This window comes from Echinops telfairi, unplaced genomic scaffold (assembly GCF_000313985.2).
Source record: "Echinops telfairi isolate 266 unplaced genomic scaffold, ASM31398v2 ScPeMD7_7473;HRSCAF=8511, whole genome shotgun sequence".
NCBI classification, from domain to species: Eukaryota; Metazoa; Chordata; class Mammalia; order Afrosoricida; family Tenrecidae; genus Echinops; species Echinops telfairi.
This window is the reverse complement of record NW_022111377.1, coordinates 595,241-611,446: the sequence shown is the minus strand read 5'-3', so window position 1 is coordinate 611,446 and position 16,206 is coordinate 595,241. Positions and strand designations below refer to the sequence as shown.

At 44.5% G+C, this 16,206-nt stretch overlaps 1 protein-coding gene across 1 annotated transcript in view; it reads left to right on the top strand.

Moving 5' to 3' along the window:
* The first annotated feature begins 1,835 nt into the window (after window positions 1-1,835).
* CAMK1D (calcium/calmodulin dependent protein kinase ID) overlaps window positions 1,836-16,206 on the top strand; it is a 171,081-nt gene continuing 156,710 nt past the window's right edge. The window contains exon 1 of the mRNA XM_004712636.2: window positions 1,836-1,904. Within this exon, the coding sequence (XP_004712693.2) occupies window positions 1,897-1,904 (8 nt within the window). The 5' untranslated portion in view covers window positions 1,836-1,896. The remainder of the gene's footprint in view (window positions 1,905-16,206) is intronic.

The following is a 16,206-nucleotide window of genomic DNA, read 5'->3' as shown; positions in this document are numbered from 1 at the left end:
GGAAGAAAGACCTGGTGGTTGACTTACTGAAAATCCTAAGGAAGACAGTTTACTGACAGACACGAAGTTGCCATGTTTCAAAATGGACTCCAGGGCAACTGGTTTAGATTCTGCATTGTAACCAAGTGAGATGTGAGTTTAGTACAATTTCCATATTTTTAGTTCCTATCAAACAATTGTAGTAATGATTAAGAACTAGAAAAACCAAAGTAATATAACAAAAGAATGCCACTCCTGGTTGTTTTATTCTTCAAACTTTTGTTCAACAAAACAAAATTCCAGTGACATTGAGTTCATTCTGACTGACAGTGACCCTCAGGACAGAGTAGATCTGGCCCTGTGGGTTTCCAAAGCTGTGGCTCTTTACAAGAGCAGAAAGCCACAGCTGATTCATGCAGAGCAGCTGGTGGGTTTGAACCACCAACCTTGCAGTTATAGCCTCGTGCTTACCCCCTGCCTCACCAGGGCTCAAAAGGAAGGCAGGATTGTGTGTTCCTTCCACCTTGTGAACCTCATTTTGAGGGGAAGAGATTACTCTTAGGAAAATGGCCTCCTGTTCTGCAGAGCAGTATTGTTTCTTGCTGTTCAGTGACAACAACCTTTACATATCATTCACTCAGCAAAACATTTATTAAGCAGATTTGTGTTAGTCACGAGAGGAAGCAAAATGAATGAACCGTAGTCCCGGCCTTCAGGAGGTTCTGAGGACTCTGTACATTAAATGCTGGCTTTTGACTGGTTCACCAGGCTCTTCAATGACAGGCCTGCGGTAAGAGCTTTAGCTCCTTGAGTAATGAAACGGTTCCTTGCTCAGATGCTCCACGTCAACACGGAGCCTTCAGTTCTGAGCAGAAACGGCTCTCAATGGGTAGTTCCTAAGGCTAAAGTCATGCTGCCCCCTCAAAGTGTGGACCACAGACCAGCAGCAGCAGCATCTCCTGGGGGTAGGGGACGGGGTGGGATGGGGCTGTGGACTCTGGCCCTGCCTGGGACCCAGTGAGGCAGAATCTGCATTGTGATAAGATGTGTTTGTACACTGAAGTTTGAGAGGCTCTCGTCTGACACATCATTTCTCAAGCGTTAGCTTGTGCACGGTTCATCTGGGAATCTTGTTAAAACACAGGTGCCTGGGCCCTACCCAAAGGAATTCTGACTGTATGATGGGGGGCGGGGAGGGGGAGGCCTGAGAGTTTACATTTCTTCTTCCAGGAGATGCCAGTAACAATTGTTCATCCGTTAGGTGCCTCCGAGTGGGCTACACCCCATAACGACCTTATGCGAAACAGAATGCAACACTGCCCTGTCCTGGACCATCCTCACAGTGGTTTCTCTGTTTGAACCCATTGTTGCAGCCACTGTATCCATCCATCTCCAAGAGGGCCTTCCTCTTTTTCACGGCTCCTCCACTTTCCCAAACATGATGTCCTTCTCCAGGGACTGGTCTCTCCCGACAGCTTATCCAAAGTACACGAGATGAAATTCCTCCATCCTTGCCTCTGGGGAGCACTTTTAACTGTCCACTATGCCTTCAAATGCACCAATTCGTCTTCTTCGGTCTTCCACATTCAGTGTCCACTCATGCATCTAGTGTTGCTAAATCACACAGTAGCTAGCACTGAGAATAAAAGGGAGGAGGGAGGAGGAGAGGGGGGTTTGTTGCACAGGGGGCTTGGAGGCAGTCAGAGGACAAGATCGTGAAGGACCTTGAGTGTGGTGTGAAACTTTTCTCCTGACATGTGCCACTTCTGTGTCAGGATGCCTGTTGTTAAAAGCTTCCATGTCTAATTGAACTTACTATTGTGTGTGTGTTTCTCCCCCTATTCTTTCAGGATTAAGCATGAAAACATCGTTGCCCTGGAAGATATTTATGAAAGTCCAAATCACCTATACTTGGTCATGCAGCTGTGAGTACCTTGTTTTATTGATGAAGACAGACCAAGGGTTGCAAACCCAAATGCCTAAATAAAAGAGCCATTGAGTTCAATGATTTCACGTAGTGAGCCAGGTCAGACTCTACGGCGTCCTGAGAACTGCGGGACACAGGAGAAGGGTGGATCTACCTAAGGCACTGGGTGGTGTACCGGCCTCTCGTGGGTCAGTTTGCAGCCTTTGGGCTAGGCAAGATTCAGAGCCTGCCAGTGGCAGACGATGCTGCGATTGCAGGCTGCTGGTGCTCAGGATGGCTATGTTGCTTTTTAATGTGGAGGCCCAAACACTGCTTCTGGCAACGCTTCAGTGGGATATACTGTGAGATAGACTGCTCTCGGGGAGGACCCCCGCCTCCCGCTTTCTTTCCAGAGGTGCTGGGAGCAGGGGACAGAGAGCAGATTGTAGCTGGGTGCCCGTGCCTTCCCATCTTCTCTTCCTCTGACAGATGAACTCTTTGGTGACTTACTTGGGAATTCATGTGAGACCTGTGACGTCTCCCTGGAGTCAGACCCTGGCATTTCCACCGCATAAGGCAATCGCTGCATCCCAGTGGCACAGGAGAGTGCCGCCTAGGGAAGGGGTCAGGTTGCTGAGTGTTCCGGTAGAAACTTGAACATGTGCTTTTTAAACTTAAAGTGAAATTAGCTGTCCCCCTCACACAAGTGCCATAAAATTCCTAGGAGTCTCCCAGGACTAAGCTTATTAGATGCCAGTGAAGGAAGTGGTGCTAGCCTGTTAGGCTTTTACTATCACGGGAGCAAATGAATAAATCCTGTAACATCATATGCAGTACAAAACAGGGTTTTGTACTCCCGAAAAGAGTTGCAGTCTGAGAACCTCACAGGGGCAGTGCAACCTGGCCTTGTAGGGTCCCTGTGAGTCAGCATCAAGTGACAGTGAGTGTTGGATGTCGAACATCATATTTTTAAAAAACGTTTGATTGTGAATTGGATGAAGGTTTACAGGGCAGATGATAGTTTTATACTCATCAGTTCCAATATGTTCGGGTTCACCTCACCCATTGCCACGAACCTTCTCTCACCGGCTTCCCCACTGTGTGTGCTGTTCCTGCCTCACCCGCTGAACGTGGTCATTGCAAGCATGCTGCCCTTCTGATTGGAAAGAAAGGGTCAGTTGTTCTAATACAGGGGGTGATAAGTTCAGTTCCAGATCTGAAGAGTCAGGGCCTTAGTCTTGGGGGTCCCACCTGGTCTGCTTGATCATTTTGAGTGGAATATCATAGTCTCTCTCCTTCTTTTATATTTTTGAGCTTTATGATTAAAGAAGTGCTCTGTTTGCTTAAGATCAGACTGTATACTTACTTTTCATGATTCATGACTTTCAGACTCTCTGCCACTAGAACTTTTCAGAAGAACTGATAGGCTATCTCTCGTTCATGTTTTCTGGACCAGTGTTTAAGCAGCACACGGACTTGGACCATGTTGGGCTGCATTCCTCCGCGCATTTATTTACCCCTTCATTCTCATTCCTAGATTGCCAATAGGAATTTGTGCCAAGCATTTGTGTAAATGTGTTTAAGTGTCCAGACTGGTAGCACATATGCTATTTTTCTCAGCCCTCCTTCTAGAGGGCAAGGGACAGGTCCAGTGGTGACCAGCAGCATTCCCAATTTGGGTGGTCAGCCATGGTGCTCTCAGTAGGAGGGATCATTGAGTGCCCGGTCCACTGTGATTTTGGACATAGACCACTGGGCCTTTTTCCCTAGGACGTCTTAGTCTGGAAGCGTGGCTGAAATCTGTTCAGCATGCTAGCAAGGTGCTAGCCTCCACTGAAAGACGCTGGGGGCTGGACCTGAGGTGCATTGGGATGGGGGTGCCAGGGATGGAATCCCCGTTTCCCAGGTAAATCGAGAATTCTACCTCTCAACCACCATTGCCCCCATAACTCCCGAGGTGCAAGTTCACTCTTCTCTTTGTTTTACAGTTTTTCACATTACCAGTTCTTTCTGAAGAACATTGGGTGCCCCCAAATCTGAGCATGCCTTGAATGCTTATGTGATTTTCAATTTTATTTTATTAAAAGATCATTTTATTGGGGGCTCTTACAACTTTTATAACAATCCATACATTAATTGTATCAAGCATATTTGTACATATGTTGCCATCATTATTTTAGAAACATTTACTTTCTATTGAGCCCTTGGTATCATCCCTCCCTCCCCCGCCCGGTAATCCATTCTGCTCTTAAAGAAAGCGTTCTGGTGGTGTAGTGCTTATGCATTGGGCTGCTAACTTCAAGGTCAGCAGTTTGAAACCACCAGCTGCTCCACAGGAGAAAAAAAAGACTTTCTACTCCCATGAAGAGTAGCAGTCTCAGAAATCCACGGAGACAACGCTGCCCTGTTCTACAGGGCCACCAGGAATCATAATTAACTCAGTAGCAGTGAGTTTACACTTCAAGAAGCCAATTCATCCCTTTCTCACCAAAGATTGTCTGCCCACAGGAAGAAATGTCGCTTTGGTGACTAGGGACCCCCCACCCCAAATGCAGTATATTTAAATGTGGGAGTTTTAATTTGGCAATGCAAGCAAGCCCCTGATACTTGAATCCAAAGTATTGGAAGCCCTTTCTAAGGTGGGCATGAGTTGAAATCCATTAAATGGCAGTGGGTTACATTTTTTGGTTTTGTTGTGCACCGCTAAGCTGTTTATAAGCGCGTTACACAAACTGGTGCACGTGTGATATGCTTGTTATGAATTGTTAACTGCTATTCTTTTTTTCATTGGTTCTTATTCCTCCAAAAAGCAAAAGCAAACAACAAAAAGCCTCAACTTTTTGGAAGTGTGATTTAGATATCATTAACCGCATCTATTTCAACTAAATTCCTGGATGAATACGTGTCCAGGAGGCACTGCCAGCATCCAGAGGAGAGAGTTTTCAGCCCCAGCCCCACCGCAGTAGTGACTCCTGGGCCCGTGGGTCCCCTTCTTCCTGCTCCTGCCCCATGGAGCCGCCCACTACTTTGTGCCCACTAGAGATTATTCTGTACTTTCTGAAACGTCATAAAAACGGAGTCGTACAATATGTGGGTGGGGTGGGAGTCATACCTGGGTTCTTTCACTTAGCATGTTTTCCAAGTGGGATCACGTGTCAACACTTTATTCCTTCTGATGGCTGAAAAAAATATATAGATATACCACATTTTATCCATTTATCAGCTGGTGGACATTTGAGTTATTTCTACCCTTTGTCAATTAATAATGCTGGTATGAACATTCATGGAGAAGATTTTATGTGAAAATATGCTTTCATGTTCTTGGGGCAGATAGCTAGGGTATGTGTATGGTAACTCTGTGTTTGACATTTGAGAAACTTCCAAATGAATTTCCAAAGTTCCTGGCACCCATTAAAAATCTCACCAGCAATGGACCAGCGCTCCGATTTCTTCACATCCTTTCCCATACTTGGTACTGTCTTTCTTTTTGATTATAGCCATCCTAGTATGTGTATTTCATTATGGATTTGATTGGCATTTCCCTCAGGAGCCCTGGTGGTAGAGTGAGTTACATGTTGGACTGCTAACTGCAAGGTCAGGTCTTCGAACCCAACCAGCAGCTCTGAGTGGGTAAGATGAGGCTATCTTTCTGTAAAAATTTTAAGCCTTAGAAACCTTATGTAGGGTCGCTACGAGTTTAGTAGAATGGGTTTAGTGGAATAACTAGTGACCTTTAGTAACTTCTCATATACATTTTTGACCATTTGGATATCTTTGGAGAAATAGCTATTCCAACAAATCTTTTGCCCCTTAATCAATGGGATCAATTGTTTTTTTTTATTAGCTTTTGATTTGCTTGTTGTTGCTTTGCTAAGTGAGGAGGCTTCAAAGTGTTTGTAGAAAAATGGAATTAAATATAAAGAAGTGTTTTCATGAACTTTTAAAAGTTCATATATATATGTATATACAATATACATATTACATATATACAATATACATCCTCAATACTTCCCTTATTAGACATATCATTTGCAAATCTTTCCTTCCATCCTTGGGTTGTTTTTTCACTGTATTGATTAGGATAGGGTATGAGCATTTAAAATGTTTATATAGTCCCGTTTATGCCTTCTTCTTCTCTCATTTGAGTTTTGGGGGCTTGGTGTCGTTGAGAGGTGTCCCTGAGTTGATACCAACTCATAGTACCCCTCAGTACAGCAGATCAGAACGCTGCCCGACTGTACGGTACCTTCACCAGGGTTCTGCTTGGGCCCACTGTGTCAATCCATCTCGTTGAGGGTCTTCGTCCTTATCACCAACCCTCTACCTTAGCAAGCATGATGCCTTTCTCCAGGAACTAACCTTTAGACTCGCTGTGAGTTGGAATCAGCTAGAGAACAGTGGGTTTGGAGTCTCATATTTAAAGAAAACATTGCCTATTTCTTAATGGCACTTTTTGATGGATAAGTTTTCATGAAGTTCATCACATCAATTTGTTTCTGTTATAGCTTCTGTTTGTTGTGTCAGGTTGGAGAAAGGTGTGTCAACTCCAAGTGTGCAAACATTCTCTTGCCGTAGAGGTTTTATTGTTTTACTTGGGCCTATAATCCATTTCAAGTAGTTTTTTATACATGTTGGGCGGTTACCATTCACTCCCACCCGAGCCTCCATCCCTTAAGAATAGCCAGCATTTAGCACCATTTGTTGAAATGAATTTTCTTGTTCTGTTGAATTGCTTTGACACATTTGTAAAAAAAAACCTCTCACTGTCATTGAGTTGATTCTGACTCACAGCAACCATCTAGGACAGAGTGTACCTGCCCTTAGAGGTTTCATGGCCTCTATGGGAGCAGAAAGCCTCACCTTTCTCCTGAGGAGCTGCTGGTGGTTTCAAACTGATGACCTTGTAGTTAGTAGACCAACTCATAACCACTATGCCACAGGGCTTTGTAGATGCTTTGGCTAACTTCTGGGCGCTCTATCCGGTTCCATCACACTTACCTTCTCCATCCTCTTGTCAGTTTCTCAGTCTTCTTTACTCTAGCTTTATTTCACGTCTTAAAATCAGGTGGTATAAGCCTTCTTGCTTGGTTGTTCTTTCCTTAAAATTGTTTTGGTTACTCTAGGTTGAAGAGCCCTTGGTGGCCCTGTAGTTAAAGCACTCAGCCGCGAACTGAAAACCAGTGGCTTGAACCTACTGTTTGCTCCACAGGAGAAAAATGTGGCAATCTGCCTCCCAAGCGATTCCAGCCTGGGAAACCGTGTGGTGCAGCTAGATTCCGTGTGATGGGTCGCTGTGAGCCGAGCCCAGCTCATGGCAGGGCCTGGTCTGGTTTTCATTCTAGGTTGTTTGCATTTTCATAGAACCTTTAGAATCAGCTCATCAATTCCCTCCCCCCCACCAAGTTCTTATGGGAATTTTGGGGGGTAGATTGTATCTCATCTATCAATTTGAGAGTCCTGGATGAATTAATAAAATTGAATCTTTCACTCCCTCAGTATGGCTAAGGTCTGCCATGAACTCAATTACAGCATATTGAGTGACCCCGTGCAGGGTGTCCTACACTAAATCTTGTCAGAAGCTGAGAGTTTCATCTTTCTTCCTCGGAGCAGCTGGTGGATTTGAACCTTAGACCTTACAGTTAGCTGTCTGATGCCTAACTCACAGTGCCACCAGGCCTCCTTTCTCACTTATTTAGGCATTCTTAAATATCTCTTAGACAAGTTTTACAGTGTAATATATAGGTCTTCTACATCTTGCATTCAGTTTATCCTTAAATATTTAATGTTTATCCTGTTGTAAATAAATATGATTTTTCATTTCATTTCCCTCAGTTGCTTGCTGCTAGTATATAGTATTATATATATACTTTATATATTTATACATATAGTGTTTTTGAATCTCACTGTATTCGTTGTTTAGTTCTAGTGGATGTGTGTGTGTATATTTCTTAGAAGTTTCTATATAAACAACCACATGATCTGTAATTCCCTATCCATTCTAGTCGTTTCCCAAAGGACTTCTGTCAAAACTTGCTCATTTGGTTCTATTAAATGTGTTTTGATGCCTTAACAGGATTTCTTTAGAGCCTTGTATACATAAGCTATTCTGAGAATTCAAATTTAGTCTCTCATTTATTCTTGACTTTCCTCAAAAAAAGAGAACAGAAAATTGTAAGGACCTCGTGGTTAGGGTTCGCTGCTGTCCAGGGTCACGTCTGTCTCAAGTCGCAGTGACCTGGTGTGAGAGTGACATTGTCTCACCGGTTTTACTAGACTCTGATCTTCGTGGAAGCAGATTAATGCCCAAAACACAAATCCTGGATGTATGTAACTCTGGGAAAGTATTCCGTGGGGATTCTTTTTCAGTTTTGCTGACGAAAACACATTTTTCCAATCTGAGCCAGTGATAAGCTTTTTTCCACTTCATTTTCTAAGGGTTTAGAAACTTGACTCCCAACTAACTGGGAGCGATCTAGAACGTAATATTTTGGGAACTATACTTCACAATATTTGTGCCTTAGAGCTTCTTGGTTTCCTAGGAAACATCATCATCTTGGTAACTGAAGCTCAGATATAATAGATGGTGCTCATGCCCCTTAATTGTGTTACTTATGTAATTGCTATTTCAACTCTAAGGATGGAGGGTTATTTGTTCTGCTGAGACTGTAGCACAAGAGACTAGAGTGTTAATATTTAAATTTTTACTTTGGTTTTTGGACAAATATGATCTCATTTCAGAATGCATTTTTTGCGCCACATCGCGTGCTGTTTGGATAGCTATGTTATAGGTCACATGAAGTAGTCTCTTTTGTGACTGCTTATGGAGGTGAAAAAGAATGCCATCTCAAGTACTTCCACTTTTCTATCTCGCACAACTTAAGGCAGTAAAATAAAATTTAGGTTGGTTCTATTTAAAGGATTCGTTAGAAATAGGTATTTTAAAAAGAAAGTATCATATTCAGTATTAAATTATGGCATCCTTTTCATGAGACTTATGTGGGTAATTCCAAAATTACCAGCCATATGGTCAGTCTGTACCTCTCCCTTGGACCCAATGTGAACGCCAGGCTTGCATGTTGAACTGTCTGCCCACCAGCTCCGCTTGGCTGTGTAATCGTCCTTGCAAACTTATCAGATCCAAAATTAACTCCCAAATTTGCCACAAAATCTGCTTGTCCTTCTGTCTGTCTCCTCGCAGCAAATGGTGGCCTCAATCTTGATGTTGCTCAGGCTGAAATCTGGGAGCCACCCTGACTCATCTTCTTGTCATTTACCTGACAAACCTCTCCACTGGCAAATCCTGTGCCCAGGGACTTCAAAATATGTAGAGACTCTACCTACCTCTCCTCCGCCCCTTGCTACACCTGCCACCCTCGTCCATGCTGCCGTCAGGCTGCCTGGCTGCTGTGAGGTTGACTGCGACGTGGCCAGTGTGGGTCAGCGTAGAACTGCACTCTGTGGGGGGTTCGTGGCTGCTTTTAGAAAGTAGATGACGAGGCCTTGGTTCTGAGTGCCTCTGTTTGGACTAGAACCTCCAACCTTTTGGGTAGCAAATGAACTATACTCCCCATCCTCTATGAGATCTGTACTCCCTTCCTGCTGTGCTGAGCATGTTAGCCAGACCTTGTCATGCCTCTGTTGAAAAGTTCCCGTTGACTTCCAGTCTCAGAGTAAATGACACAGTCCCTGTGGTGGCGTCCTGGGCTCTCTGAGCTCCCCGCCTGCTCCTCCCTTGCTCTTTGAGTGTAGCCACAGGGGCTTAGTGGTGTTTCCTAAAGTATGCCAAGCCTGGACCACCACAGAGCCTTTGCACCTGCTGTTCCTGCTGCCTTTCACTTGGATATTTGCCAGACGCAGCTTTTTGTTGAGATATTTCCCAGATTTCTGCAACACTCCCTCCCCCCATCACCTCCCAACACACACACACACACACACACACACACACACACACACACACTTCCTGTGCCCTGCCCTTCTTTATCTTTCTCCATGACAATGTTACTGAGTTAGTCTGGGTAGACTAGAGAAACAAAATTCATAGACACTCATATTTTATAAGAGAGAGTTTTATCTAAAGGGTAAGCGTACATTAAGAAAGCCTCCCAATCCAGTGCTGTCCAAGCCCATAAGTCCGACATTACCCCATATGTCTGACACTGATCTACAAAGTCCTCCTCAATCTCACAAAACACATGTAATGATGCCAATTGCAGGAGGAAAGCCAGATTGGTGAGTGGGTAAGTGTATCAGTGCTGGCAGGGGTCTCCACACAGGTGCTCCAGCACCCAGGGCTGCATCAGGGTAGGTCCCTGTGGCTTCTCCTCAGGGAAGTCTCACAGAAAGTGAGCCTTGCCAGCTGAGGCAGAGAACTAGCTAAGGCAGCCACACCCTTGTCCGACAGTGGGAGAACAAGAGACCAGAAAGGCAAGGCCAAGCCATTTATCTCTCCGCCCTTCAATTAATCCCACATGTGTTCATTGTCCAGGTTGGCACAATAAACCCTAACTATCACAGTCACCATCAGAACATCTCTCTCTACTTTGTTCTTTGCTAGAACTGTATGTGTACCTGGTAGGTAATTAATCAATATTTCTTCCATGCATTTAATTTTGCATCTTGAAAGTCGTATGTGTTTTGTGCAGAGTAGGGGGGATACTGTGTCGAACATGATAGCACAGGACTAAGTTTTGAAGACTCACAAGCAGTGTGCACTGTGTACGGATATGCATCACTGTCTCTGGGAGGTGAGGGAGCGGAAATGGGACTAGGGAGAAGGATGAGCATGACACTCTTATCTGGAATTGTCCCATTTCCTTACAAATCTAGGACCCCGTGTAAAATGGCAGCATGGGCCTATTGGGGGGTGATGAGTACGTTATATGGGGGTGTTCTTATCACCCTGTATGTTTTTCTTACTTGTTCTTTTCAGAAGATAAATCCCAAATAATTCAGATCAATATATACTTCTCCCATTAACATGATCACACCAATTTAATCCTTCTAACAAATTCAAGATCTGTTATTCTCCCAATGTTACCTGGAGGACCCGAGCAGAGTTTGAACCCAAGCCAATGAGTGGTCCAGTCTGCACTCTTGACCACTGTAATATTGTTGCCTCCTATAAATGACCTCAGTGGGCAGAGCTGGAAGTGTCACCTTCCATGAGGGAGACCTTGGCTCAGTTTGGGCCAGTGTGGAGTCAGCGGGAGACTTGCTTGCTGCCATGAGGCTTGCTGGGTGTTAGTGGAGATTGCTGGCCAAGACAGACTAGGAAGAAAGTTCTGGCATTCTGAACACCGACCAGTGGAAACCTTCTGAGTGACACCTGCCTGAGGTCCTCGCCGCGGGGTGCTGGAGGTCCGGGCAGCGTTTGTGTTACCGTGAATGGGATTGCTATGGGTCAGACCAATTCATTGTTGTTGTGAAGCACCATTGAGCCGGCCCTGACCCATAGCAACCCTCTGCCCAGCCCTGCGCATCCTCACCATGGTCCTGTGCTGGAGCCCATGGGTACAGCCACTGTGCCCATCCATCTCCTTCAGGGCCTTCCTCTTTGGGGGCTGCCCCCCCACCCAAGTATGATGTCCTTCCCCAGGGACTGGTCTCTCCTCAAAATGTGTCCAAAGCATGTTTAAGGAGCACTCTGGCTGCACTTCTTCCAAGATTCATTACCCGACTCATTATCACAGTAATAGGTACTAGCCACTGATCATGCTTTCTAAGGGGGAAACGAAACAAAATGTTCAGCTAGTACTTAATATGAACACGTTTTCCTGGGAAAACCCGATCCATGATGGTTTGCTGACTTCTGCAAAGCAGAGTTAACTAGAAAATACCTTGTATGTTGTAGTGCTTTGTGAAACAAACAAGTTTACTAGATGGTATCGTGTGACATCACCAGGGCAACCTCAGCTCATTCACAGTAATTATCAGGTTTCTTTGCTAATTTTCCAATTAGCAGGCAGACGGATGGGTTATTTTTACCAATACTGTGATTTCTCTCTTTCTTCCTTTTTTGCATTGTGGTTCAAAATGCAAAACCATATCTGGTACCATTCAATCAATTCCACTTCATAGCGACCCCTTAGGACCGGGTTTCCAAGAGTAAATGAAAGTAGAAGTTTCCTGCCACTTCTTTCTCCCACGGAGAGGCTAGTGGGTTTGAACGACTGACATTTGCATTCACAGCCAAGTGCTCACTCAATGTGAAATATAAATATTGATAGTATTTCTAATATTTCTTTCATTTTATGATAGCATTAAGACATGTACCACTAGTTACCTGCTGAGCTTGAAGAACGAATGATTAAATATACATTGTCCAAAGACTATTAATGTGATCTCTGACTAGCGGAGACATGAAAATGTATGCAGCCTCCAAGATTAAAATATGGTTTATCTAGTCCCTTGGCTGGTGCAGGGGCTGTTTGAGCAGCTCTCTGTGTATGGGGGTTGCCAGCGTGAGCTTCCATGTGGATATTGTATTCGCAATTTATACAGTGTTCCCAGCAACAGTTTTAATTAGAACACAAATTAGTATTCCCAATAGAAAATCTTTTGTACGTAGCCAAGTATAATAACAAAGAGAAAAATGTGTCTCATATGACACCTTAATATATTTACATATAAATTAACAGAGTCTTATCTTTGTTCACAGCCGACATTCATCTAGAGCCCAGTGGGCCCTGTGATTTATGTTTAGAATTGGGTGGGCGGGAGGGGGCTGGCGGGAGGACGCAAACACGGCACAGTCTGAGCTCTGCGGTCGTGTCCGCGTGCACAGCAGAGGGAACACAAGCCACGGTGATCGCTTTGCTCACCGCTGGTGCAGGGAGCGCTGGCCCCAGAGCCAAGGCCCCCTGCGGGACTGTACTGGGGGTCGGATAGGGCTGTGCTTCAGGGAGAGGAGTCGATCAGGGAGAGGAGTCGATCAGGGAGAGGAGTCGATCAGGGAGAGGAGTCGATTCAAAGAGCCGGGGTGGAACTGTGGGGGGTGGGGGGTGATAGATGAAGGGCTCAGTCTTTAAGGCTGGCCTGTGAGGGGTTTAGTCTGTGGGGGCTCCGTCTATAGGTGTGGAGTGTGGAGGTGCCTTCTGTGAAGGTTCAGTCGGAGGGGTTCAGTCTATGGGAATTCAGTCTTTGGGGGTCTGTTTATGGGGAGTCAGTCTTTGGGGTTCAATCCGTGAGGGGTTCAGCCTGCGGAGATTCCATTTGGGGGGCTGAGCCTGCAAGGCTGCAGTCTGTGAGAGGTTCAGTCTGTGGGGGCTCAGTGGGTGAGGGTGTCCTCTATCAAGGTTCAGTCTTTGGGGCCTCTGAGACACCTTGGTGGAGAACAAACAGGCAAGCTTAGTGTTTCTGCTTGCTGTTTGTCATTCGCTAGGCTTATTGCTTAATATGCTTTATTATTGCTTTTCGTGGCACTGGAAAGCCTTCTGCGATAACAAGAGTAAGTCAGACATTATGAGGAGCCTTCAATAAGTGCGTGGAAAATTTCATTATCTTTTTTTAAAAATCAATTTATTGGGGCTCACACAATTCATCACAATACATAGATCAATTGTGTAATGCACATCTATCTATACATTTGTTGCCCTCATTATTCCCAAAATTCGCTTTCCTCTTGGGTTCCCGGAATCAGCTCATTTTCCTTCCCCCAACTCCCTTGCTCCTCCCCTCTCCCCATGCACCCTTGATAATTTATAAATTATTATTGTATCTTATATTACACTGCCCGGCGTCTCCCTTTACCCACCCCTCTGCTGCCCGTCCCCCAGAGAGGAGGTTATATGTAGCTCCCTGTGATAAATTCCCCCTTGCAGACCTGGTTAGACCAGATGATGCACAGCGGTACAGATGGGAATTGGAAACGCAGGGAATCTAGGACAGATGAACCTCTCAGGACCAGGGGTGACAGTGGTTATTATCTTTCATGCCATTTTTCAATGAAATTCTTAGTGTATCTAGGGAGTCCCTCGCTGGGCTTCCCTTTCTAGCCAAACTCCTCCAAGGATTGCCGTGATTGCTGGCTTACCAGCACCCTTCCTCATTTTCTCCTGCACCAGCCATGCCCATTGGAAGTTCATCATTCACCCAACCCTGGCGTCTTCTGCTCCTGACTTGGGGCAACTGACAGGGTGCTGTTAGGGGCAGCGACCCAATCTGATGGCTTGGAGCTCCTGAAAATGCAACGGTCTCTGTTTGCAGCCCAGCTTTCAGCGCCGCCGCCGCTCTCCTTTCAGGAGATTCGGGTCAGATTCTTCATCCATTCTCTTCATTTTCGATTTCTTCTATCTCTTCATTTCCCGTCCTAAACCACCTGCTCCATCAGTTGCCTATGAGAACCTGATGAGCCACTGTTAAGGGAGACTTTGTGCATGGATTTGCGTCTCTTCAAAAGATATCCATTTTCTTGGTAAACAAGCCCTTCCCACTTGGGTCATACTAGTTCATAAAACAGTTGGAGATCTCGAATCAAAGCATTCCACAAGTGCCAGAAAGTCAGCTTTTGAAGTTTTTTGGCAAATTGCAAATCTTCAAAATGAAACTTGAAATGCCTCCCTACAAAAAGAAGAAAACAAACTTAATCATTTAAATGATGAGCGTTCAACGGTGTTCTGTTTGAGTTCGTTTTAAAATCCTCTAATTGTGCTTCAGAATTACTCAGTCTGAGAACCATCTTGACGTCTGGGGGAGCGCCTGTTTTTAATTGGATAATGCTTATGTTTGCACCACTATGGGACAGGCCTGATTATTTTGCAGCATTCTAATTTGGAGAGACGCTCAAACAATCATTAATAGAGACAGTTTATTTGACAAGGCCTATCCTTTAGAAGGTGTTTGTTGAAGGAAGATAGGAAATTGATAGAACCAATACAAAACATAAGGAGCTCCGGTGGCAAAGCGCTCAACTGCCAGCAGAAAGGTAGGCAGTTCAGATCCACCAGCTTCCTCAAGGGGGAAGGGGACTGAAGCCTGCTTTTGTAAAGATTTGCAGCCCAGGGCACCTGATGAGGCAGTCTGTGCTCTGAGGAGATGCTTTGGGTCGGAAACAGCTGGACAGGGCTGACGTCGCGTTCCTTGTTTTTCGTTTTAAAAATTCTATTCAAAGTATAAACCATTGGGGCTGGAATTTTTAGATACTTTGATAAGAATTTGTTAAATCGAGAACCGATCCACTGAGCACAATTTATTCTGGCCTTAGCGTTTGTTTCTTACAGAGAGAGTATTTTTCAAGTTCAGAATATTATAGTCACCAGCAGAGAATTCATTCAAAATGTCAACAATATCATATTTAGTTACCATAAAATGCAACTCTGGGGAATCTTCTATGCAATTTTGGTGAAAAAAAGTAGTATTTTCATATTGAAAAAACGAATTCTTCAGATACAATTTAGAGACAAATATGACTGAAATTAAGTTATGTGTGTGTCCCTAGAGTAATTATTCTGCTTGTGCTATTTTCTGATATTCAAATAACGTATAAGGAGAAGGTTTTAAAAAATGAACATATACGAGAGGGCACCCACAAAAATCAGATGTGATGTGAGGGGGATAGTGCATTTGCAGTTGGTTCCACCAGGACAGACTGTTAATCAAGCTTCTATTTAGAGGTTCTGAGAAGATTGTGTAACAGTGTGCAACAGAAAAGACTTGATTTGTTGAAGATGGGGGACTGATTTTGCCATCACAACATTGCACCTGCCCCCGCAGCCATCTCAGTGCACCAGTTTTTGGCAAAAAGTAGCATGCCTCTCTTGCCCCACACACCTGACTCACCTGACCTTGCTCCATGCATCATCTTTTTGTTTTCTTGAATGAAGAGGGACATGAAAGGGCAGTGATTTGACGATGTAAGAGAGGTGAGGGGAAAACAAGGGAGGTGCTGTCAGCCTTCAAAAGAGATGAGTTTGAAAAATGTTTCCAAGAATGGAATCACAGATTTGACAAATGTATTAAGTGTCATGGAGAGTACTTTGAAGGTGATAAGGTTGTTTGTCTTAAAAAATTAAATACATAGCTATGAAAAAAAAAGGTTTTTAAAAAAAAAGAAAGAAAAGGGATTTTGGGGAGTACCCCTTTGTATGTAATTCCAAGTCAAGCCCACAGCCAAAGAGTGCATTCTGAGGCACAGCGACCCTGTAGCACAGAGCAGGTCCCGAGGCTTACATCGTGATGGAAGCTGACTGCCTCATCTTGTGTGGAGCCGCTGTGGAGGTCCAACCACCTTGCTTTCTGTTAACAGACCAGCGCTGTACCCATTTCAACATCAGAGCACCGTAACTTACATGTACATATCACTCCATTTAACTTTTCAGAAAAAA